Genomic DNA, 25691 nt, shown 5'->3' with positions numbered 1-25691 from the left:
CTAAGAATAGCAAAAACATGGAAGCAGCCTAGATACTCATCACTGGTGAATAGGATACATAAAATGTGCTACATATACACTAGAGAACACTATGCAGCCACAAAAAAATGAAATCATGTCCTTTGCAGCAACATGGACACAGCTAGAGGCCATTATCCTAAGCAAATTAATGCAGGAACAGAAAACCAAATATCACATGTTGTCACTTGTAAGAGGGAGCTAAGCATTGGGTACACATGGACATAAAAATGGGTGTAGTAGACAGTGGGGACTATTAGCAGGGAAAGGGCTGAAAAACGTTCTATCGGGTACTGTGCTCACTACCTGGGCAACAGGATCATCCATACCCCATACCTCAGCATCACGTAATATGCTGGTGTAACAACCCTGCACGTGTACTCCTGAATCTAAAATAAAAGTTGAAATTATTTTAAAAGTCCCCTATAGACCCCTTTTGTGGAGTACTGAACCACTTGTGATCTGGTGCTACCCAATCCATGAATCACTGAATATTCACATGAACTCATTACATTCTTTCAAAAATGTAGTCAGAGTGGTAACAAAGAATTCAGTGGCCCCGGCAGAAACAGGAGTCAGAGTGGAAGGCCAGTGGCTTTGCAAAAGTGCCTGCTAGAGGTGAAGACACCTTCTTACAGCATAGCCCTCTAGTACGGCCCTGTGGCCTCCCTCTCTACCCACAATGCCAGCAGCATCATTGGATCCCAAGTTGAAACTGATTTTCTCCAGGGTGTATCCTCCAAATGAAAATCCCTCCACTCTGGGAAGTTCAGACAGGTACACATCCAGCAACATATGCTTGAGCATGTGACCCCCAACCTCTTCTTCTGACAATAGCCAGAGCTTACAGTGGGGCATTGGGAGGTTCTTCACCATTGATCTATAGATATGTATGTTTCTAGTAGGCCAGAAAAATAGCAGCATGAAGTTGAAAGCAGTGTGTATCAGACATAACAAGCTGGGCTGCAAGGCAGGAGAGGCAGTGATAAAATCAAGAAAGAATGTCAGAAGATTAAGCTGTGCTTCTTGACTTTACCTGGAGAATGAAGACCGTGAGCTCCATGGAGCCCACTGAGATGGTGCCAGAGATCAGCCAGCTGCTTGGTCAAGAGGGCTTTGTGCAGTGGAGAATGGAGGTGTCCCAACTCTTTCTGTGGGGTTCAAATTAAGATGATATTCAGCACCTCCGAGGCCTGCAAAAGCATTGTCTCTAAAATAGTTGGTAAGGCTTCGGGGGGTGGGGGGTTGCCAGTATTCATCAGAGAGACAAGAGGAGAGACCTCTGGCTCTAGCCATAGGCCAGGCCCTCTGCCCCTCCTGGTGAAACTTGAGAGACTGGACTGCTTGGAGAAGATGGCTCTGTAAACATTAAAAAAACACAATTTAAAACAACATATGCTAATTATTGCATTTAAATAGTTAAGAAAGACTACTCTGCTTTATTGCTATAGCTGTCACAAAACACTTACCTATAGCTTTCCAATGGGGAGGCTCAAAATCCTTCAAAATTCTCTTGTGACCCAACTGCAAAAACACAAAACAAAATCACTTTTCCTCAAGAGAAACCAAAGCCTAGTGGAGTCCATTCTAGGAACAGAACAAGAGTCAATGAATTGTAAAGAGGACTGCATTTGGAAGCTGTTGTGTTGGTGTTTCTTGCTGGGAAAATAAGGCCTGAGGGTCACATCTGTAGGATATATATTTTGTCAAACAATCACTTCAATCTCGATAAAACTGAAACAAATGAGCAAAACCGAAACCAAATCAAAACAAAAGGCAAACACAAAAAAGATCTGAGTCTTTTGGTTGGAACCTCCACTCCCTGGAATACCAGCTTGATTTCCCTATCTTTTTTACCATTGGTTACCCTGCTCAAGGATCCATGAATTCCTCTTGGTCCTTATTCATAAATAAATTAAGAAAATTTATGCTTCATGTTTATGGTATACATAGACTGTTTCCATTTATTCCCTTCAGCAGTTTTCTTTCTTTTTTGAGACAGAGTCTTGCTCTGTCACCAGGCTGGAGTGCAGTGGAGGGATCTCGGCTTACTGTAACTTTCACCTCCTGGGTTCAAGCAATTCTCCTGCCTCAGCCTCCCGAGTAGAGCTGGGACTACAGGCATGCACCATCATACCCAGCTAATTTTTTTGTATATTTAGTAGAGACCGGGTGTCACCATGTTGGCCAGAATGGTCTTGATCTCCTAACCTCGTGATCTGCCTGCCTCGCCCTCCTAAAGTGCTGGGATTACAGGTGTGAGCCACTGCACCTGCCCCTTCTTTTTTCTTTACACTCTCTTTCTCTACTTCTTTTTCTATCTCAGAGGATTAGGTAATTTTGCCTCTTCTCTCTACCTTATTCCTCCTCCTTTGTTCCAGATAACATCCTTCATTCTACTCTAAGAAGTTGATCTCTAAGATTGAAACCTATATATGCATTAATATATTAAACATATGTTTCTTTTTCTTTCATAAACATTCTTTGATGCTTATTGCCCACTCTACTTTCCTTCACTGTGAAATTGAAGGGAAAAAAATAATAGATAAAAAAATAATAGATAAAACAACCTTCACAGGTTGTCTACACTCTTTTCCTCCCACCCATTCCCTTATTCCTTAACTCTCTGCTTCTCACTTTTTGATAATACTCTTGCTATGTTTCACCAGTGACTTCATAACCACCAATCCAAAGGGAACTTGCCAGTCCTAGTCTTCCTCACTCTTTCTGTGGTATCTAGTTGACACTTCTTTCTTCTTGAAACATTCTCTACAGGACTTTCCCTGGGTTCTTTCCCTAGCCTAAGATTATTTTTTGTTCTCCTTTGCATGAACTCCTCTTGTCCAGAGTTATTAAGTGTTTGTGTCTTCCAATTCTCCATTGTTGGTGTTTCTTTCCTCTTACTGACGATTCTCCCTCAATGAATTAAATTAATGGCAATGTAGAAATAATATTTGGCTGAGACATAAAATGCTTATTCAATGACCCATAGTCACTCTATGCCTAGATTAAATCCCAATGCTTTTCAAGTTCATGTGGCATTAGCATGAAAGTATGCTTTTCAATTTCATGTGACATCTTTGGAAATTAAAGCCAGCTTAAAAACTGTTAGTAAAATAAAATTAGAATGTCTTTAGGACTGTCAGTATTAAATATAATTCACACATTTTTGCCTGAATCTATTGGACAGACAAATTTATACTATCTCTTCTAGATGGTTATAAGGCCAAAAAAAAAAAAAAAGTTTCTTTTGTTTGTATCAAAGATATATTTGATACTTGCTTAATTTGTCTGTGAGTTTATTTCTTTGGTTTTGAGTCTTTAGATTCTAGGGTTTAGATAAGTGGTCACAGTGAGGACTGAGGCACAGCATCTGTCCCCCATCCTACCTGACCTAGCTGTCCCTCATAGCCATACAGGGACGAGTTGGATTCACTAGACATTGTCTTGAAAGGTCTTTCCTCCTTGAGATAAGTTGAATTCCCCAGGAATTGTCTTGAAAGGTCCTGGGCACTGCGTCTGGTACATTACAATTAGAACTGCTAACTTCTAAGGTTTTTTCCTAAAAGTTAGGATTGCTAAGGGTTAACATTATAATTAATATACGAAATTAAAACTTTTAAATAGAAGAGAAACATTTCTGTATGAAACATGTATAAGGAAAGTACAATGAGTTTTGGGTAAGGGAGGTTATAACAAAGGCATGAGCATGCAGTTTTTGTTTTTAAGAAAGTAAATTAATTTTGGTCTAGGTCTGAGGCCATATAAATGTTGTTTAAAATTGAAGGGAAAAAATAATAGATAAAACTAAATAGATATAGAAAGTTGGGGAAAGAAAAAGAATGAAAAAACTTTTTGAGAGTTATAAAAGTTTTAAACAAATCTTATGTGGTCAAAATGGATTGAGGTTAAATGGAACTATTTATAGTATTTTATTAAATTTAGCTGTAACACTAATAATACACTGATGTGAATATATAATTTAGTTTCACTTTTGAACATGATTTTCGTGTAGCATCGACACGAAACAGTACAATGGAATATTTTTGTTCACCTTGTGAATAAACTGCAAAAAATAAGAAGTAGAAGGGAGAGTTTGATTCATGCTGTCTTTATCAGGTATTTTGATTAGAAAACTGAGCCTCCTCTCCAGCAAAGAGTGAAGTGTTTTGCTTTTGAAATCTTTTAATTATGAATTTAGCTAAATGAATGACTTATTTTACAGTGACCTGTGATCCTATTTTGATCAAATGTTTTAAAACTTTCTCCTTTTAATATCAAGTGTTTCTAACCTTTGATATTTGGCAAACTTCCAAAATCAAATTTTACATTCTAAAAGTAAGTCTTTTTGACCTCAAACTGACTTTGGGATATTCCATAAAGAACCCCTAAAAGTCCAAGAGAGACATATGAGGCTTATGTGGTGTGTAAAAACCATACAGAATTATTATCATAAGAAATAATGCTTAACTCTCTTTGAGTTGTATTTGTTTAAATGTGTTGTTATTAATGTGTTTCAAAATTGTATGACATTCCTAAAATTTCTGATGTGTCTTGGTACATGATATCAGTCATGATCATGATTATGTTAAGTTGTACTATGTCACAAAAATAACCAAATTCCCTTACCAATTGCATTTTTAACCGACGCTATTTGGTATCTTTTGTCATCCTCAGACAATGATTGTTTTACTTTGAGTCTTCTCAAAAAGTAGTTTACAATTGGCTACAATCCAAAATGTGCTTGATTTTCAAGGAAATTCACAGAAAGGACATTGCTAAGTACACTTGAATACAGGTTTCTGATAACTTTGGAGTTTGTACCATTAGACTAGGTAAAAACTTCCAAGTCTAATAAAAAAGCTAGTGAGTGCATGAAGATTGCTAACCCAACATCAAGCAGAACAAAAGTTAGTCATATAAGACTGAATTGATAGAGAACTGAAATGATTTTTCTATGACTTTTAAATTTGGAAATAGCTAATTGTTTTTGTTTTGTTTTCTGGAGTCAAGAAAACTTTTTTTGTTCTTTTGTACTGTTTATGGCTTACAATAATTGGTAAGGTATACTTTTGCCAGCAAAATGGAAACATTTACCATTTTCTCTACCTGATGTCACTAGAATTTAGAAACTATCTGTGAGTAGACTTATTTTATGGCAACATAGTTATTTGCATGAATTCAGCAAAAATCTGTCTTCTTCCAAAATAATACGTAGATACTAGTTATTCCAAGGCTTGGATGGATAGACATATTTTCATATATTACCACACTGCCTTGAGGAACTGATATTGACTTTCTAGAGATGATTAAGAAAAAAAAAAGCCCCTTAAAAAAAAAAAAGCCCCTTCTAAATACTGGGCTGGTATCTTGTCTCTATGGTTCTCTTATAAGGTTCCCGACCTGGCAGCAAGTAGAATGTCACTTTTTTTGCCAGGTTCAGGAACCTCAAGATATTTTGGGATCTTTAAGAAAAGAGGAATTTACCAAATTCATACAGGTATTGGGCACAGTCTCGTAGCAAATCCATGATTTGACTTCCTAGCTTTGGGAGGTTTTTAGAAGTCTAATGTGAGAGTCCTTATGTAAAAGTTCCAACAAAGCCAACTTTAAAAGAGGCTATGTAGTCAGTTACTACTCTTGCTACACTTCATGCAAATAATCAGGCCAATTATAATAAGAGTAAAACTTCTTTTGCAAATAAATTGGTCTTACTGTGACTCATCTTTGGTGGACCCAGGGGTCTAGAGGGAGAAACATTATATTTCAGAAGAAAACAATACTATACTTGTTACTGGATTTTAGCCTTGTCCATTGTTTTTAAGTTTTTTAAATTATTTGCCTCCAATTTGAACTCCATTCTGAATTCTTTTCTGGCTACAAGTCTTTAAACCAAAGTTTTCAAATTTTTCTCTCATTTGCCTAACTTGAAATCACTAGAAATTAAAAACGTACTTTATTTTTAAGCTTCACAAACTAAAACTAGACAACTTGATATAAACTTTGAGTGAAATCAATATAGCAACTTATATACAAACAATTTTCATGCCTATTGATATCTGGACTACTCAGCACGTTCATTTGAATGCCTGATTCGAACTACAATCCAGAAAAATCTGTCAGATTGCAATCTGAAGATGCTTCAGGGATGCTAGAAAAACTAGTTTAGGCTGAGCACAGTGGATTACGCTGTAATCCCAGCACTTTAGGAGGCTGAGGCAGGGGGATTACGAGGTCAAGAGATCAAGACCATCGTGGCCAACATGCTGAAACCCTGTCTCTACTAAAAATACAAAAATTAGTTGGGTGTGGTGGCATGCATCTGTAGTCCTAGCTACTCGGGAGGCTGAGGCAGGAGAATCGCTTGAACCTGGGAGATGGAGGTTGCAGTGAGCCCGGATCATGCCCCTGCACTCCAGCCTGTGACAGAGCAAGACTCTGTCTCAAAAAAAAAAAAAAAAAAAAGAAAAAAAAAAGAAAAAGAAAAAAGAAAAGGAAAAAATAAAAAAACGCTAGTTTATAGACTACTCTAGATACCAATCTTTGTTTTTCTTATGTTTCTACAGAAATGCCTCTTGCTAAAGATCTGTTTGTCTGCACCATATATGGGGGTCAAGCCTATCTGCCATGCTGCCTCCTGGAATGAGACCCTGCTGTTTAACTGAACTTTTCTCAGGACTAAGAGGCTGAGAAGATATGAGATAACATATTTAAATATGTTATCTCATATCTTCTCAGCCTCTTAGTCCTGAGAAAAGTTAAACATATCTTTGAGAAGATACGAGAGAACATATTTAAATTTGTTATTTCCTGTTGATTCCAACTTGTTTTTCTCCTCCTTTGCCTGTCTCCTAAATAATAACCTCTACATCACATCTTTCCATAGTTATCAACCTTGCTTTTAATAAGTGAAACTTTCTTAAAGAAATGTTTCCAAAGGGAACAGAAGGAAACAAAAATATTTCACCTCCAAATATATTTTCTTGACATACTTCAAGATGATTATTTAGAAAAGCTGGAAATTCAAGGACAGCTGAAAAACTGCCTTTTGTGGGGGCGATCTGCCTCAGTAGGGAAAACCTGCATTGGTAACCAGGCTTTTTCTGAGACCTTCCTTTGATTGGACGTTGGAAAGGTTAACGGAGAGATTGGCACTTTCAAAAATCTGAAGGAGGGACGCCATGTTTGGGTCCCCTTCAATGAACACTCAAGTGGAAGCCATCTTTCTCTCTCCTGGATTTCCCCTCTGGGGTCCCCTTCCACACTGTCTCATGGAAGCCTGTCTTCCCCTCCTAAACTCCATCTCTCTCTGGTCCTTTTCACTCCGTGTGGAAGCTGCTTTCCTCTTCTGGATTCCATCTTTCTGGATTCTGTCACTCAGCATGAGACTTAGCCATTTCTTTCTCTTTCCTCCTGTTTCTCTCTCTCTCTCTAAACAAATCACTTTCTACAAACACTTTGGAGTCCAGCATTTACTGTGCATGGTGCCCGTGGTCCCCTCTCTCATTCTCGAGAGGGCAAGAGGCCAAGAACCTGGAGAAAAACCTCTCAGGGGAGCTGAGGTCATCCTGAACCCCTGAACCCCAATATTACATTTTGGAGAGTCAGCCAGGAGAGGGATACACCTAAGAGGGGTACAACCAGGACAGGGGTGCAGCTGATGAAGAAGCCTTCAAGTCGTGAGTAAAACTGGCCCCGTTCTGTCCTGTCTCTTTACAAACACCTGAAGTGGACGCAGCCAGGCAGGGCTGAGGGGAACCTGAGCAGCGGGACTCAGAGGCACGACCCTGCCCCGCTTAAGCGCTCAGCCAAGCCAGAATTAAAAGTGCAGTTTTTTTTTTTTTTTTTTTTTTTACCTTGAAGCTCTCTCTCTGCTTTCTGTCTCCTTCTCTATCCTTCGGATATTATCTCTGGGACCAAAACCTGAGGGAACCTGTGGGGCAGAGTGGGCAAACACAGCCCCGGGGCCTTTCGCTCCTTGCTACAGGGAACAGCCCAGCCCCAGGGGTGGAACCGAGCAGGTGTGGGCTGGAGAAAACAGCGGGGTGGGGCGAAGTTCATCCCTAACGGCACCTGCGCAGGGCTGTGGCTGGCCTCTCCGCATTCCGCAGTCCCAGGCAGCAGGGTAAAAGGGCCCACCAGGGCGTTTGCCTGCCAGCCACTGGTCCCTGTGTGGGCAGTAGCTCGGTAAGTGGCCCAGGCGTGCAAGTGGTTCTGTGGGGGTCAACATGGCGACCGAAAGCCGCAGGGGCGGGGGAACTCAGGGTGGCCCAGCGGCCGGAGAACGCGGCTTTTTTTTTTTTTTTTTTTTTTTTTTTTGAGACGGAGTTTCACTCTTGTTACCCAGGCTGGAGTGCAATGGTATGATCTTGGCTCACCGCAACCTCCGCCTCCTGGGTTCAGGCAATTCTCCTGCCTCAGCCTCCTGAGTAGCTGGGATTACAGGCACGCGCCACCATGCCCAGCTAATTTTTTGTATTTTTAGTAGAGACGGGGTTTCACCATGTTGACCAGGATGGTCTCGATCTCTTGACCTCCTGATCCACCCGCCTCGGCCTCCCAAAGTGCTGGGATTACAGGCGTGAGCCACCGTGCCCGGCTGAGAACGCGGCTTTTAAACTGACGCGGCAAGCGGCTTTTGTCCTGTGCCGGTGTGCGGCTCTGAGGGAAGGGCGGCTCTGAGGGAAAGGAAGCGGCTGAAGCGGCTGCTGGCCGTCAGCCCCGCCCGGCTTTTAGGCGGCCACTGCCTCAGGGTGCGGTATTCTCTTTCAAAATACGGCTTAAGAAAGCTTTCTGCCTCTGCTCAATGAAGTGGCCTGTTTGCACAGTTGGTGAAGGTGTAGGGCCTGCAACTGCAAGGTTGCAGGTTCAAGTCTGTGGTGGAGCCAGTCTTGAATTGGTGAGACCTTCTGGGGACATTTAAAAGCTGAAGGCTATGGGACTTTGTGTTTGGTGTGTAATTTGTCTCGCTTAGGACTGGCTCTCTGGTAGAACTTTCCCATCTGGAAGATCATAGTTAAACCATGTTAAACCATTTCCAGGACCAAATAGCCAATGGCAGGCGTCACAACCTTAAGAGCATTTTCCTACAATGGAGGATGGGTTGAGGAAAGGAGGCCCAGGTCCTGAGGGTAGTGTTCCAGCCTCAGCCATGCCAGGCCTGCCTTCTTTGAGCTGTGTGCTCTAATGGCCCCTCCCTAGAAGTTTACCCTTCTGAGGCAGTTTTATAATCTGGCTTGTGTAAACTGGACTTTTCCTGGGAAATACTGGTACCTATATCCTGAGCGTCACTGGTCTCGTTGGGGCTCCTTGGTATGTGACTACCCACCCCAATAGCTCCTCTTGTTCCATGACTCTGTGGTAGTCACTGGAGGTCATGCAGGCAGGAGGGGTCCTATGACACTGGTAGGTCGTGATTGGAATCCAGTACATGGGAGCCCCTCTGATAAGATGGATCGTATCTTGGGCACATGAAATTTCGGGGTACTGACTGAAAGACATTTCATTTCAGTACCCATTTTACCTGGGGGATGCCTCAGATAGAAGCGGCTGTAATTTCTTTAACTGAGGGTGCAGGCATCCCTTGAGTTTGATTTCAGATGGGTGCTTCTATTCCCAGGCTCAAGTCTCCATTAAAACATATACTGGAAAACTGGGACCAAGTTAGCACACAGTCTTTGAAAAAGAGGCGGCTTATTTTTTGTCTGCCAAACAGTGTGGCCAAATTACCGTCTGCCAAATGGAAAACCTAACCCCCAAAGGGAAGGGAAGAAAACCCAACAGTTTTCCTTGAGTGATTGCAGGAGGCTTAAGGAAGTACACTCACCTGTCACAGACTCCATAGAGGGTCAGTTCATACTAAAGGACACGTTTATTACTTATTCAGCAGCAAATATCAGGAGGAAGTTCCAGAAGCTGGCCTAGCAGAGCCTAGAATCGTTATTGAACCAGGCAATCTCCGTGTTTTATAATAGAGACCAGGAGGAAGAGGCTGCAAGAAATACGAGATCAGCCTTAGTCATGGCTTTCAGGCAAGCAGACCCCAGAGCTCAAATGCGGGAAAGGCTTGGGTTAGCCACAAGTCTGGCAGAACTTGTTATCAGTGCAGTCTGAGGGGGCATTTTATAAGAAATTTTCCCCCCAAAATGGACCACCATCTCATCCATGCCCGCTGTGCCAAGGAAATCACTGGAAAGCACACTGTCCTAGGGAACAAAGGCTCTCAGGGCCTGAAGCATCTGACCGGATGACCCAATGGCAGGACTGAGGGTTCCTGGAGCAAGTACCAGCATGAACCGTCACCCTCACAGAGCCCCGGGGAAAGCTGACCACAGAGGTCCAGGAAGTCAATCTTCTCCTGGACACTGCATGGCCTTCTCAGTTTCTCTCCTGCCCTGGAGCCTTGGTGCTTGTTAATTATCTCCCCTCAGACTCTCCCTCTCTAGGCCCATCATGGGAAGGTCATTTTCAGTCATTCTGTCCACTCCAACAACAGTTAAGGCAGTGGAAATTAACTCATGGATTCATCACACTCAGCTGAAGTCTTGGATACCTCCTGAGGGAAGTCACAGACCCTCCACTCCACAACCTGAAGTTCCAGGAGACGATCCTTCGTATCCCTGCGAGACCTGAGAAGATCTACATCTGCTTTTCCAACAAGATACCCAGGGAAGTAACCACTCATGTCTAATTTATATCCTAGCATTAATAGGACTACAACCCTCAACTTTGCTATCTCTTGAACTCTGAGTATCTTTTCATAGTGGGAAAGGAATCTGTCTCTTCCTAGGAAAAATGCTGCTATTTTGTAAACCAAACCGTAAGGTCACAAATAATCCTGCCGCTGGAACCCCGGATGTCCTTGGCTCATGAGCTCTATTGTGGACCTCTAGATCAACCTGCACCCCTGAAAGGCTCCCCTCTGGAGGAAACCTCAATGCAGGGCCTCTTCTACGCCCCATTTCAGCAGGAAGTAGTTAAAGAGAATCGATGCCCGTGTTCCAATGAAAGTTGGGCTTTCCTGTTCAGAGGGAGGGAGGGAATGAGGGAACGTGTTCTCTTTCCAGGGTCCACAAAGGGGTGTAGTTTTAACAGCAAGAATTTCCCAGCGCCATGCCCCCCCTCATCTCTCTCCATCCAGGAGATTTAAGTTTATGTTTGAATTTCGCAGACGCCGGAAGAAACTAAGAGTCGATCACTCCAGCGGAAGTTCTAAGGAACTCCTTTCATTTGTCCAGGGGTCTTGGAGAAGGTGAGTGTTCCTTCCAGGTTAAAAGTCCCCTTCTGCCACACCCCTTCAGACTCCACGTTTGGGTCTCCTTCCATGAACACTCTCGTGGAAGCCATCTTTCTCTCTCCTGGATTTCCCCTCTGGGGTCCCCTTCCACACTCTCTCATGGAAGCCTGTCTTCCCCTCCTAAACTCCATCTCTCTCTATTCCCTTCCACTCAGTGTGGAAGCTGCTTTCCTCTCCTGGATTCCATCTTTCTGGATTCTCTCACTCAGCATGAGAGTTAGCTGTTTCTCTCTCTCTCTCTCTCTCTCTCAATCACTTTCTACAAACAAACAAAAAAGGTCTGAAGTAAACATGTAGCATGTATTCTGAGGGAGGACTGAGCCCTGCAAGGTTTCATCTGCATAGAAAGATCACCTCTGCAAGCCCTGACTCCTCTTCTCCTCTCCCATAACGAGTCTTGCCACCATAACCTGCTGTCCATGACAAAAGCCCCAATACTTTTAGTAGCCTCAAGATGGAATATGTAAGATTCTCTACCCCACTGGGGGTTGAGGTAATCACTCTTTGGTTCTCTGTGCACATTAATAAATTTGTATGCCATTTCTTCCGTTTATCTGTCTTTGCTCAGTTGATTTTCAGTGAACTTTCAGAGAGCAAAGGAGAAGTCTTCCCTTGGCCCCAACAAGGTTATATAATGAAAAATTTCTAGCCTGGTGCCGTGGCTCACGCCTATAGTCCCAGCACTTTGGGAGGCTGAGGCAGGTGGATCACCAGAGGTCAGGAGTTCGAGACCAGCCTGGCCAACATGGTAAAACCCCATCTCTACTAAAAATACAAAAATTAGCCAGGTGTGGTGGCACACACCTGTAATCCCAGCTACTCTGGAGGCTGAGGCAGGAGAATTGCTTGAACCCGGGAGGCAGAGGTTGCAGTGAGCCGAGATCATACCATTGTACTACAGCCTGGGAAACAAGAGCAAAACTCTGTGTAAAAAAAAAAAAAAAGAAAAATTCTATTCATCTCAGAATTTCACAAGTTTAGCTAAAGCCTCAATTTTGAGTCCCACGGTTGGTAACGATCTCCGTATTTAAAACAAAACAAAACAAGGGCTAGTTATATTTCCACAGGACTTGCTAAAAGGTGGTTTAGGCAAAGAAATTGAAGATGAGGTATGAGTGAGAAGAATATTTTGGAAGCAGAACCTTAGGATTTGATGGACAATTAGGTGACAGGAATGAGAAGGCAGAAATACTGGATAAGCAGAGTAAAATATAAGGTAGTAACTGGGATAATGAATTAATTTACGTATTTTTATTGAATTCCCACATAAAATTCTGTAACTTACTACATTTCACGTGAGATAATGGCCTCTCTCTACCTGAGATCTAGGATACTGACACCGCTTCCATCATCACTGGAAGATAAATGAATTAAACATCAACATATTGATCTATTCACTTATGCCAAAAGAAAGACAACATCATGATTTTGATGATTAAAAGCAAGTGTATAATGATTTGTATCTTTAGTGTATTCCACATTTCACATATTTTACTGGGAATGTTAAAAATATTTATGAATTATATTTAGTGTTGAAAGATAGCACCATCTTTCTCAAGCACGTGGCAAACCAGTTTGATACTGAGAAACTATGTGGTTAACTGACTAAGATTATGGACTCTGGAGTCTTTTGTCTTGGGCATGAATTTTGCATTTCCATTTATTATGAGAATTTGGGCAAGTGCTTAATCTCTTTAGGGATTAATTCCCTCCTCTGTAAAGTGGGGATAACAGTATTTTCCTTTTGTTGTGAGAATCATATTAGCTAACAGAAGCCTTTAGAACAATGCCTGACACTTAGCACACGGTACTCAGTTTATGTTATAATTATTACTTTGTATTTCAGGATTATGATACAATCCCATGGGGAAAAAACAAAAAATAGTTCTAATTTTTAGAATTCAAATATTATTTTGAATAAGTCTTCAGGAAATAGGCTGGTAAGATGTCTGCAGTGATCCTAAAACTCAGCTTATGAATAATTAATCTCCAAAATTTTTTTTTTTTTTTTTTTTTTTTTTTTAGTCAGGGTCTCACTCTGTTTCCCAGGCTGAAGTGCAGTGGTGCAATCTTGGCTCACTGAAGCCTCAACCTCCCAGGATCAAGCAATCCTCCCACCTCAGCCTCCCAAGTAGCTGGGACTACAGGCATGCACCGCCATACCTAGCTAATTTTTTTGTTTGATTTTGTAGAGATGAGGTCTCACTATGTTGCCCAGGCTGTTCTCAAACTCCTGAGCTCTGGTGATATGCCTGCCTCAGCCTCCTGAAGTGCTGCTGGGACTGCAGGTGTGAGCCACCAATTTATCTTTACTGAACAGATGTATTACTGTTACTCTCTGCTTCAGTCACAGTTTATGTTAGTCAGTTTCCAGAATGGTGATGCATTTCCAAATGTTATGTTGAACACTTTTAATTTTTATTGACTATTTCCATTCCCCTCTCATAAGAATAACTGTAATCCCTTGTAACTGAAGTGCATCTACAACGCCCCTGCCGGGAGTACACCTCTTCCATTACACGAGAAAAAGCTGTGCAGATGTTTCTGTGGCATTTTAATGATATGCTCTGCATTTATCCATGCATTCTGCTAAAATATTCTTATTTATTTTTTCAGATCATCTTTTCCCCCTTAGGTAGCAATGTTCGTAAAGGTAAGCAGTCATGTCCATTTCATTTTTCCACTGGCTGGCAGCATAAATATGTATACTTTTGGGTGTGCTTTGCATGAAAAGGCAGCATAAGATACTTTGGGGACTGACTGACTGAAATAACTCCTCCAGTATGAATCTTGAAAGAACTAGGTCAATAAGCCATAGAATTATATAATTTTTTTTTTAGCTTGACGAGACCTTAGAGATCACTTTTTCCAGATCCTTCATCTTAGAAATTAGGAAATGAGCCAGGATTACAACTTGTCCTCTCAACTGTCAAGTCCTGTATTCTTTCAGCCTCATCAACTGCCTCTTGGATTGAGTTGTTTATTTTCCAGGTGATTTCTGCATATTATTATTATTATGATGTGTGTGTGTGTGTGTGTGTGTGTGTGTGTGTGTGTGTGTATGTGTATAGTTTCTAGGACTTTATAACCTTGTCCAATTACAGAAACATATTTTATGTAGAAGAAAGAGGAGATGACAAAGTATAAATTAAAGTGAGGATCGTTTCTTCCTCTTTTCTTTATTAATATTATAATTAAGAAACAAAATGGTACACAGAAGACAAGGAAACATAAAGTCATCATTTCAAGCCTGTCTTTTGGAATAATCTGTTTCCAGACTCCACTTAGGCATCTTGGCTACCGAGTCGGTTGCGGTGTGCTGCGACAACGTGTGTGTGATGTGCATTCAATGTATTTGGGAGAAAGACTTTGCACGTGCGTCTCCTGAGAGTGAAAGGGGGCGGGGTGGGGGCCTCTGGGGAGGAGGCGCTCAGTGAAGGGGAGGGCAGCGCGCTCCGACCAGAGGCGGCAGGTGGAAAGAGGGAGGGGTCTGCGCGCCCGCAGAGTCACCAGGCGCCCGGCGAGTTGTCTCCGCTGGGAGGGGCGAGGCTGTCACTTGCCGGGGCGCGAGGAGGCCGAGCACGGCTCGGAGAACTTGGCCCCGCTCAGCGCCTGGTCACTCGCTCTCCTCCGGGGACCGCAGAGAAGCAGGACCTGGGCCATGGGTGAGTGCACGCGCGGGCATGGACACTCCGCCCAAAGGCTCGGCCTCGGGAATGGGCGTTATAGAAAGAAAATGAACGTTTCTTGGTCTCAGACTGCGTCCGTCCCGGCTTTATCCTCCAACCCCCATTCCCCCAGCTTCCCCGCTTGTCTCTGGACTTCTCTCCTGGAGTGGGGCGACGGCGCTGGGGTGGCACCTGGGGGCGAGGGAAGGTGCCCGGCTGCTCACAGTGGGCCGGGAGCGTGGGGGGCTGCGCCCAGCCGATCCTCTGCGCCGGCCCCAGGACTCAGACCTGGGGGTCCCGTCTGCCGCGCTTGGGGCGGTATCTGGGGAATAAAGAGAGACGAAGAGACCCAGGATCCGAAGAGCCAGCGGATTCCAGGGAGATCTCCGTCCTCTCGAGTTCCCACGTTTTTCTGTTCTCTTTGGGGAGCAAGTTGAGACGGGGCGCGAGAAATGGAAACTTCCTCAAACTTCCACTTGGTACAGGTTTGAGCAGAGGAAGGTGCGGGGGCCAGGCGAGACCGGGCACAGTTTCCAGTCCCGGTCCAAACGCAGCGCCCGTGCGCACAAAAGGTCTGGGGCTGAGGCTGAAGGCTGATTCTTCCTAAATTCGACCCGGGTGTAGACAGCGTGGTGAAAGGCGCGTCCGTACGGGCTCGGGTCACTGGACCGCCGGGTTGGGCGCAGTTCAGCTTCGCTTGAGTTTCCAGGCAGGGTCCGCTGGTTCGGCGTTTAGCGGCGGCAGCTTGGAACAGCCCCAGGAACGTGGTTGTGTGTGGCGGAGGGGAGGAGGAACTAGGGGTGAAATAGCCGATTCAAACCCAGCACTAGGACGCAGGGGCCCACGAGTGAACCTCGAGGAGCCAGGGGGAGGCTGGGGAGGAGAAAGCTCCCCCACCCCGGGACTGGCGTCTCCAAAGGCGCAGGGGCGACGCTGCTCTTCGAGTCACAGACTGCGCTCCGCCTGCCCGCAGCCCCAGGTACCCTCCAACCCCAGCGCGCTCACTGCTTCCAGCCCAAGCCCCCCGGGCGCCCCTCTCCCGGGCCTCTCCCTTGTCCTTTGTTGTGAGGGATTTCTTCCAGAGTAAAGGAGGCTTTGAGGACTGACGTGCTGGGGTTGAAATTCCTATATTCCCACAGGCTCAAGGGTTAGAGGTTGCTTTGACTACTAATCACTGGAGTTCATAGACACTAGCCAACTTGGAAGAAAGGAAAAAAGAGAAAGCTGAGGACATTTTTGCCTATGAATGTTAGCTGTGATCAAGCCATTCATAGTCTCTTCTTGCTTGACCCTTGGAAGAGTCTTAGAAGGACCCGTTTTCAGGGCCTTTGTGTAAACAGTGTTGGAAATGGTCTTAAGAAGGACTGTCTAAATGTTTTCTGAAAAGGAAGGAGTATTTTCAGGTTAAAAAAGAAAGATGAAACATTTTCCCAAGTGTAGCAGAGAGTATTTCAGGCTTTTTTTTTTTTTTTTTTTAAATTTGGTTGCACGGAGCCTATAAACTCTTGTTTATATGCTCACACAGAAGAAAAGCTGTCACAAATGGAAAGTCAAAATAATTGACTTCATGTAATGTATTCATTAGCTCTAGTAACAGCATTAAGATGCCATTTGGATCCAACATAATAAAATATCTAGAAAGAATTACATAATTTACCTTTGTAACCTCAAGCTCCACCTCAAGCTCCAGAGGACTGGCTATCAAAAGTAAGGTATTCATAATTTCAAAGTTAATCATTTCTTTAATTTCCATTTCCATACTATAATGGAAACAATTTTTCCTGGATTTTACTTCAATGTCCATGGATAATCATCAATCGTTCCTTATTATACGAAGGTGTTGTGGGGGTTGGTATGAAGTTAACAGCTGAGTTGTCAGGATCCGATCCAAAGCTTGGTCTGTAACTCTTAGAAGCTCTCTTTCCTGTCTGTAATCTGACAGATACCTAAAATTTTTCTGTTCTTTCTTCGGCCAGAAGTGGATTACATTTTTCCTATTGTAATTGAGGTCATTAAAACTCATGTACTCAGGGGCCTGGTAGGAGAGATTAGAAGTATTCCTGAACTCTCTTTAGGTGGAGGTAAAAGAAGCAAGTGAGGAAGCTAGAGGTGAGGGAAGTAGAGAAAAGAACCAACGTGTAGCAAGGGAGAGTGAGAGCATGAAGCCAGAACTCAGGACCAAGATTCAAGCATGCTGGCCAGAGAACAGGAAGTGCCAATAAGCAGTGAGAAGCGAAGGGGGAAAGCGGGAAGGAAGTGCCTACAGGAAATAGAAAACATTTGGCCACTTAAGGCCATATTTCTCTTCTTGCTTTTAATTTACTTGTGAAAAACAAAACTTCACTACTTAGAACCTCTTCTATGTAGTTGTAGAAGGGATGGTAGGGAGTTTAGCACTGGAGTCCAAATTGCTAGGGTAAGAGGGAAAATTCTCTTAGGAGAATGCTGGATTGCGCCAACAGATGGAATTCATTTTTTTTTTTTTTTTTTTTTGGTATCATGACAACTAAAATTTATCACTTAAAGAAAGGAAGATAGTGCCATGGGGATGACTGTAGCAATCAATTCTCATTTGTCTCAGAAGAAGAAATCTGAACTCTAGCATTGTGGAAGAATGAGAGTAATTGGTTAATCAAATATTCTGAATAATTTATAGTCTTCATCTTCATAATGCATAAGGCTGAATGTAAAAAAAAAAGTTATTTGCAAAGTAGGCAAATAGCAATTTTGGCATCTTTTCCTTTTATTGTTTGATTTCCTTATTGATGCCCTCGGCTTGTGTAGGTATGCAGGAGGGTTTTTCCTCCACTCCAAAATGATACTCTGCAGAAAGGATACAACAAAATAGTTCACACTTAAAAAAAAAAATGCAGGGCTAACCATTGCTAAGAGTATTTACATTTTAACTTCAAGGTGAACTTTAACCTGCAAATCTCTAATTGTGGAATTTCAGGCTCCATTGGAAAGATAGGTCAGGAATATTTTAAATTTATTTCCTAAACACACTTATTGTTCTACTTGACCACATATATTTCACTATGAGACCACTGATTATTGTTTAGTTTAAAAAATGATGTTGAATATGATTTGGTTTGACAGATATTATGAAAAGTTTAATGGGAGTGGTACTGAACCTGGCTTGGAGGAATGAAAAACATTTGGAAGGGAAGTGGTTCTAGGCAGAAGAAGGAGCTCCTTGTAGGCAGTAAGGAGGTGAGTTTGGGGAACAGTAAGATATGGAGCGGGATTGACAGGATGGGATTTGATTTTTGAGAGCCTGTAAAAGCAATGAGATGAGTTTAGAATTTACATGATAGGAAGTAGGATGTCATGGAAGGTTTTAGAGCAGGAAAGACATAATGAGATTAGTGATTAAGGAAGATAAGTGGAAAATGTTGTTTTAAACAGAATAAGTTGAAGAGGACAGACCCAATTTTCACAATAATCCTGGGTTAATATGATACATGTCTAAACCAGTATGGGAATAATATTATATGATATATATATGTAATATGATAATAATAGACTATGATATATGTCTATGCCAGTGGAACTGGAGAGCAAAAGACAAATGAGAGATAGGCCAAACAAAAAAACTATAAAATTAGGCAATGAAGCAGTAAAAGAATGAATAGAAGATTTTATCTAGAAGTTTGAAATCTTGAAAACTGGGGAAGTAGTGAGTCCCTTGATAGAATACTTAAAGGATAAACCAAATGTTTATTTTCTGCATGTTTTGGAAGGGAAATGAATTTCATATTTGAAATGTTATTAACAAGTGATAGCAAGGCCGGGTGCGGTGGCTAAACCTGTAATCCCAGCACTTTGGGAGGCAGGCCAAGGTGGGTAGATCACTTGAAGCCAGGTGTTTGAGACCAGCCTGAGCAGCTTAGGGAGACCGTCTCTACTAAAAACACAAGAAATAGTCGGGTGTTGTGGCACGCGTTTATAATCACAGCTACTTGGGAAGCTGAGGCACGAGAATCGCTTGAACCCATGAGGCAGTGAGCCAAGATTGCACCATTACACTCCCGCCTGGACAACAGAGAGAGACTCAGTCTCAAACAAAAAGAAAAAAAAAAGGTGATAGCAAGATATCTAAACATAAATATTTAGTATGTTAGGAACACACAGTGATAATTTAATTAGATCACAGGAACAAGAAAGAAAACAAAGATGAAAAGGTGACCAACATTTAGTGAGCGGAAATCCCATAAACTGAATTATCTATTTGAAAGTGTGAGTATAAGGAGTACTGGTTGAGAGGCAGGGAGGGAAAGGATAAACCCTGTTTGATTGAAGAGGGAGACTAGCCACATGATGTGTACTAAATGCCCTAACATGAGAACAGTGAAATGTTGGCAACTTAAACATTCCGTGTTAGATCCAAGAGTCTACACATTTTGACAAGAGAAAAATATCAATAGAAATATTTTGCTCTTACTCAATTTCAGTAACAATAGAGTTTGTTAAGTATCTGTAAAGCTGTTTGCAAATTTAGACACAGATTAATGACACACAGTATTGACTTGAGCTCATATCTTTTTTTTAGAAAAACGATGACACTCTAGGCACAGTTATGAGCAAGGTACAAGAGCCAAGGTTTGAAATAGGAGATGCGTCTGATGATAATCTCTTATGTCTTTCAATGGGTCTTATAAATCTTTGGGACCCTGCTTCCTCATTTGTTTGATGAGAGGATTGGGCAAGGTTCTATAAATTTCTGTAGCTCAGATCTTGATCCAGGAATCATTAGAGAAAAAAATGTAAAGAAGATAAGATGAAGTTATTCCCATTAAGCAAATCGAGAATACTTTTATGATGCTAGAGTACTGGATAATACTTTTATGATGCTAGAGTACTGGATAATACTTTTGATCATTTGGCTTCTTGTGTGTTATTTTCCTTAGAAAATTACAAGGTCTGATAAGAGTCCCAACCTCAGCAGAGTAAGATAAAACTCATGTTCTGAGCATTTATTGCTGTATAAAATGATCTCCCAAACCAGTGGGTTAAAACAATTTATTATTATCATTGATGGTTCTGAAGGCTGACTGTCTGCTGAGCAATTCTCATTTGAAGTTTCCTGCCTTGGAAACCTGATGTCAGCAGGGGATTCAGCCGTCTGAAGACAGAATTTGACTGGTTGTCCAAGAGAGCTCACATATATAGCTGGAGGTTGATGCCAGTTGTTGACAACGACATTATCTCAAACTGTCCTGAAGTGGCTTGAGTTTTCCACAGAATGATGGCTAGTTTCCAAGAGGCAGCATCCCAAGAATGAGTGTTTGAAAAAACTCAAGTAAAAACTGCAAAGATTCTTATGATCTAGCATCAGAAGTCCCAGGACATCACTTTTCCTGCATTCTATGGGCCACACGAGAGTCATCGGGAACAGGAAGATTCCAGGGGAGGGAGATCAGGGCTGCCCTCTTGATGGGAGGAACAGCCTGCTCACATGTGGAAAGGAGAAATTTAGGGTAGCCGACTAATTCATCTCATTCCTAAAAGAGCTGTCTTGTTAAGTGTGCTTCACATTGGGTTTACAATTGAAAACTCAGTACAAATTCTCAGAAAAACATGATTAAAGACTAAATTTTTAATCAGAAACTGGAAGAAATCTAAACAGTCACACTAAAATTTCACAGCAAAACATTTGAGTGTGGAAATTCATGCCTGCGTGGAAATGTGTTGGCAGAATACTGGGATAAGCTCTACTCAAAATTGTTTCAAATAAAATCAGCTAATCTTTCTTATTTTCCCTTGAATCTGAGGTTTCTAAGGCTATTGTAAAGTACGGTTCACTTTATTTGGAATGGAGTTGGTTATAAATTGGAATGTAGGTCAATTAGCATAAATCCTTTGCTCAATATCCTCTTGTCACAATAAACTAGATGCTTTGTAGTGAACTGTTTAGGAGGTTGCTTTATTTTTCAAGAATGTGTTAGTTTTACAAAATACAAAATTGGAATTGGTATAGTGTCACTAAAGTCTTCATCATACTTTTCTTTCGAAGAGAAGTATTTAATTAACTAAATAAAGTTCCACTTAACAAAACTCTTCATGTATATCTCCTTTTACTGTTAACTTTATCTGACAAAGTTAGAGCTGTCTCTGTGATTACAAAAAACAGAGGCCTTTCTCCTAGGCAATTGAAAAACAAAGGATAATTAGGGTACATTATATGGTTTTAAATTATCCAGGACAGAATAAGTTTCAACCTAGAAATTTAGAGGCCTTAAAAAACATTACTGTGTTTCAGCTTTTTTGACTTGAGGTCATTCCGTTTACAACTGTTTGATAAGAGGTGAGGAGATGAGGGTAGACAGTGCAAAGCCATATACTTGATGCTAACTATCCATGATATACCAAGCAAACAAAACCACATCCCAATGAGAAATGAAGCCTTGACCTATATGAACGACATAACCAGAGTAATGTGTTAATTCTAGAAAGTAGTATGATAAAACAAATGCTTTTCCAGTTTAAGATATTCACTCACTATTTATTCTAAGATATGTAAGATATGCTTATATAATATACAGTAATAACAAAAGAAAAATATCTTGCTAGTTTTATGAACTTTCTTATTGTAGAACCTCTAATTTTATTGTCTAGCTAGAATAATTTAAAGCATATATAAAAACTGATTCCTGGTTCCCAACTCCCAAGACTCAGATTCAGAAGGCTTGGGCTCAAGAGCTAGACCTGCAATTTTAACATGCAATACCATTGATTTGGGGGCAGGAAGTCTGGGGCATGTAATGAGAACTGACTGCAGAATGCCTTCCTTCCAAGCTGACTTAGCTACTCATTACAACTGTTATTTCTTTACTTAGATCACCTTCAATAAGACAGGGTATGCCTTATATGAAGGCACTTCACTTTATTGTGCTTCGTAGATACCGTGTTTCTAAACAAATTTAAAGGATCACAGAGTATTTTCCACTTTCAAGTCTTATTATGTAAGAACTGTATTTCATAAGGCAATAGCTGCCATACACAATGATTCCTTTAATAGATCTGGATAGAGTCAATTGAAAACCTTCTGGAAAGAATTTACCATTCTAGATGTCAATAAGAACATTCATGATCCATGGGAGGAGATCAAATATCAGTATTAACTTCAGTTTGGAATAGATTGATTCCAGTCTTCATGGATAACCTTGAGGGGCTCAAGCCTTCAGTGGAGGAAGTAACTTCACAAGTGGTGGAAACAGCAAGAGAACTAGAATTTGAAGTGGAGCCTGAAGATGTGACTGAATTGCTACAATGTCATGATGAAACTTGAATGGATGAGAAGTTTTTTTACAGATAAATGATGTAAGCGGTTTCTTAGATTGGAATTTACTTCTGGTAACAGTGACAGTGTTGAAATGAAACAAAGGTTTTAGAATACTACATAAACTTCGTTGATAAAGCAGCAATAGGATTTGAGAGGATTGACTCCAATTTTGGAACTTCTACTGTGAGTAAAATGCTATCCAACAGCATCACGTGTTACAGAGAAATCTTTCATGAAATGAAAAGTCAATTGATGCAGCAATTTTATTGCCTTAAAATAAGACAAATACAATTCATATTTTAAGAAATTGCCCAGCCACCTTCAGCAACCACCGCCCTGATGAGTCAGCAGCTATCAACAGGGAGGCAAGACCGTCCACCAGCAGAAAGATTATGACTTGCTGAAGGCTCAGATGATTGTAAGCACTTTTTTTAAGCAATAAAATATTGTAAAATTAAGGTATGCATATTGGTTTTTCTTTCTTTTTTTTTTTAGACAGAATGCTATTGTGCACTTTATAGACTTTAGCATAATGTAAACATAACTTTTATATGCACTGGGAAATCAAAAACTTCACGTGATTTGCCTTATTGTGATGTTTGCTTTATTGCAGTTGTTTAGAACCCAACCCCAAACACCTCTAAGGCATGCCTGCATTATTTATTATTTTTTAATCCTGGTCCTAATATTACCAAGAGCCACCTCTTGGAATTACCATTGCATTTCTGATTCATTTCACTATTAAACTTACTAATAGTGTTTCTATAGTTGCTGTCTCTCTTTTTCATCAGTCACTCATCAACCTTATTGGGCTATGTTCTCCAGAGTTTACTGAAACCCCTCCTCTGAAAATTACCAGCGACCTCCTGTCTTATAGTTTCAGTGTCATTTATGTTAATGTAACTCTCAAATCTGCATATCTATGCCTGTCAGCTGTCTTCACCTAGCTATCCCTTTAGTCCTTCAGCCTCAATAGATTCAAACTCTCCTTTCTCTCTAATATCTATCTTGGAATGATGTTTGTAGAAAACGAAGGGATACTGGAAAAGGAATGTGAATAACATAAATATTTGATTATTATTACAGTTTTACACATTGCTAGGAAAATGTGGTAAAGCTGTAAGTATATTGCACAGATGCCTGGCGTTTGGTAAACACATGCATCTCATGAAAGTCTTTCTTTTCTGTCTCTCTGTGTCTGCTATGGCAGCTGTTTCCTCCTTGCATTATAGTTGTTTGTAGATGTGTATTTTTTCTTTCATTATCTGGGGTCATGTCCAGACTCTGAAGGCAACAACTTCTAGGCAATTGACAAAGAAACCGACAAATACTTTTATCATTAAGCTATTTGTCTAGACTGCCTACTTTGCTAACTTAGATACAAAAATACAAATTTTTAGCCCTTTAAAAAGTATAATTTATTTAATATTGGTCATTGCAGGAGACAAGAAAGAAGACAAACTGTGGAATGAGTGTATCTGTTCAGAATAGGGTTTAGAAAACAGCTGTGGGAGGGAGTCAACGCTAGACCAAAGGCCCTTGTGAAAGAAACACTAGGGCAAGAAGGACCTCGAACGTTAAGGCAAGAAGGACCTTTCAGCTGAAAAGTAGATGAGGCAGAGTTAGAGTTAGTGCAGGTTCAGAAGAATCAAAGAAAAAAAGAGTTGTTTATCTACATATAAACAACTGGGTTGGTTCCAGGTCTTTGCTATTGTAAACAGTGCTACAATGAACATACTTGTGCGTGTGTTTTTATAACAGAACGATTTATAATCCTTTGGATATATACCCAGTAATGGGATTGCTGAGTCAAATGGAATTTCTTTTTCTAGGTCCTTGAGGAATCGCCACACTGTCTTCCACAATGGTTGAACTAATTTACACTCCCACCAACAGTGTAAAAGTGTTCCTATTTCTCCACATCCTCTCCAGCATCTGCTGTCTCCAGAATTTTTAATGATCACCATTCTAACTGGCGTGAGATGGTATCTCAATGTGGTTTTGCTTTGCATTTCTCTAACGACCAGTCATGATGAGCATTAAGAAATGAATGACGTAAAATATTCAGCGCAACAGAAGGAACAGAAAGGAATACAATATATTTTGCTTTAAGGGTTTTTCATTGATACCAGCATATTGAAATCAAAGCATTTTTAGTGAAGGAGTGAAGACACAAGTCTGCTCTCGTAGACCAGTTTACAAGGACTAGAAAAAAAGAGAAGGAAAGAAATCCAAGGAAGAAAGGAGGGAGAGAGGGGAGGGAAAGAGGAAAGGAAGGAGGGTAGGAGGAAATTTGGATGGATACAAGTTCAAGCAAAGATTTTTGTTGGGTAGAAAAGAATCGTTTCATGATTTAAGAAGGGGAATGATCTAAGAGAAAGGCAGAGAATGAAAGTGCCATGGAATAGTAGAATCCCTGAGCAAGTTACTACAAAATGATCTAATAATATTCATGTAAATTATTTAAATATAGTTTTAAAAGTTTAAAAAACTGTCTAAGAATATTTGATGGCATTTGAGGTTTTTAAATGATAAGATATGCTTCTTGACTGATTTAAATTGTGATATAATACAGTATGTCTAGTAAACTTGGTTTATGGGTCTGTTCTGAAAACTGCATTGTGATCATTTTTCTTGTATTTTATTTATAAAGACAATTTATACTTTAATGTATTTAGAAATACATAGATCAATATATGACCTATATTCAAACTCTGAAACGAATCAACAGAGATGAAGCATACTGTGCTTAAATAATCACTACATTAGGAGTCAGGAGATAATTGTTCTTATCTCAGTAACTCACTATTATTGATCTGTGCCACCTTGGGCCTGAGGTATATACAAAGGACTTGGATTAAGTAGCTGGTAAGATTTCACTCAGCTCTTTAGATGCCTATAAACTAATCAATCAATCATAATTTGATGAACCCCACATGATCATTAAATTATGAAAATGATGCTCCATAGCAGTATTTCTCAAACTGACACAGATCTTTCCTTGTTAGTAATTCTTCTGTGTTTTCAATTCTGACTTTCTGACAGAAAAGACACCTAAGGCTTCAACCAGAAGATTTGGGCATTTTTCTTTCTTCACGTATTTAGATTTTTTTTTTTTCTGTTTATTAAGTGAGGATAAGAAAAATATAGAAACACAGCAAGCACCAAATATACAATATTACCAGGAATTATCTGAAGCTTTCTTAGGCTACATGTACCTTACTTACTTATAACTCATTATATATTATTAATATTTTATTAATTAGTGAGGGAACTAGTTGATACATTTTAACAGGTAAGTTTATATTTTTTATGCCAACAACTCTAGACTTTTAGGTTGCTATTTACATGTTTCTGTGTGTGTGTGTGTGTGTGTGTGTGTGTGTGTGTGTGTGTGTGTAGGGGGAGTTATCTTTTTCATTAT

The 25691-nt window shown here is 40.8% G+C and overlaps 1 protein-coding gene across 1 annotated transcript in view; it reads left to right on the top strand.

Moving 5' to 3' along the window:
* Nucleotides 1–14825: 14825 nt before the first annotated feature.
* The window catches only part of GPM6A (glycoprotein M6A), a 367742-nt gene continuing 356876 nt past the window's right edge, over nucleotides 14826–25691 (top strand). Inside the window, exon 1 of the mRNA XM_010344430.3 lies at nucleotides 14826–14979. Within this exon, the coding sequence (XP_010342732.1) occupies nucleotides 14976–14979 (4 nt within the window). The 5' untranslated portion in view covers nucleotides 14826–14975. The remainder of the gene's footprint in view (nucleotides 14980–25691) is intronic.

Source organism: Saimiri boliviensis, chromosome 3 (assembly GCF_048565385.1).
Source record: "Saimiri boliviensis isolate mSaiBol1 chromosome 3, mSaiBol1.pri, whole genome shotgun sequence".
NCBI lineage: Eukaryota > Metazoa > Chordata > Mammalia > Primates > Cebidae > Saimiri > Saimiri boliviensis.
Note: the sequence above shows the minus strand (reverse complement) of the source record. Positions and strands in the feature narration are given on the sequence as shown.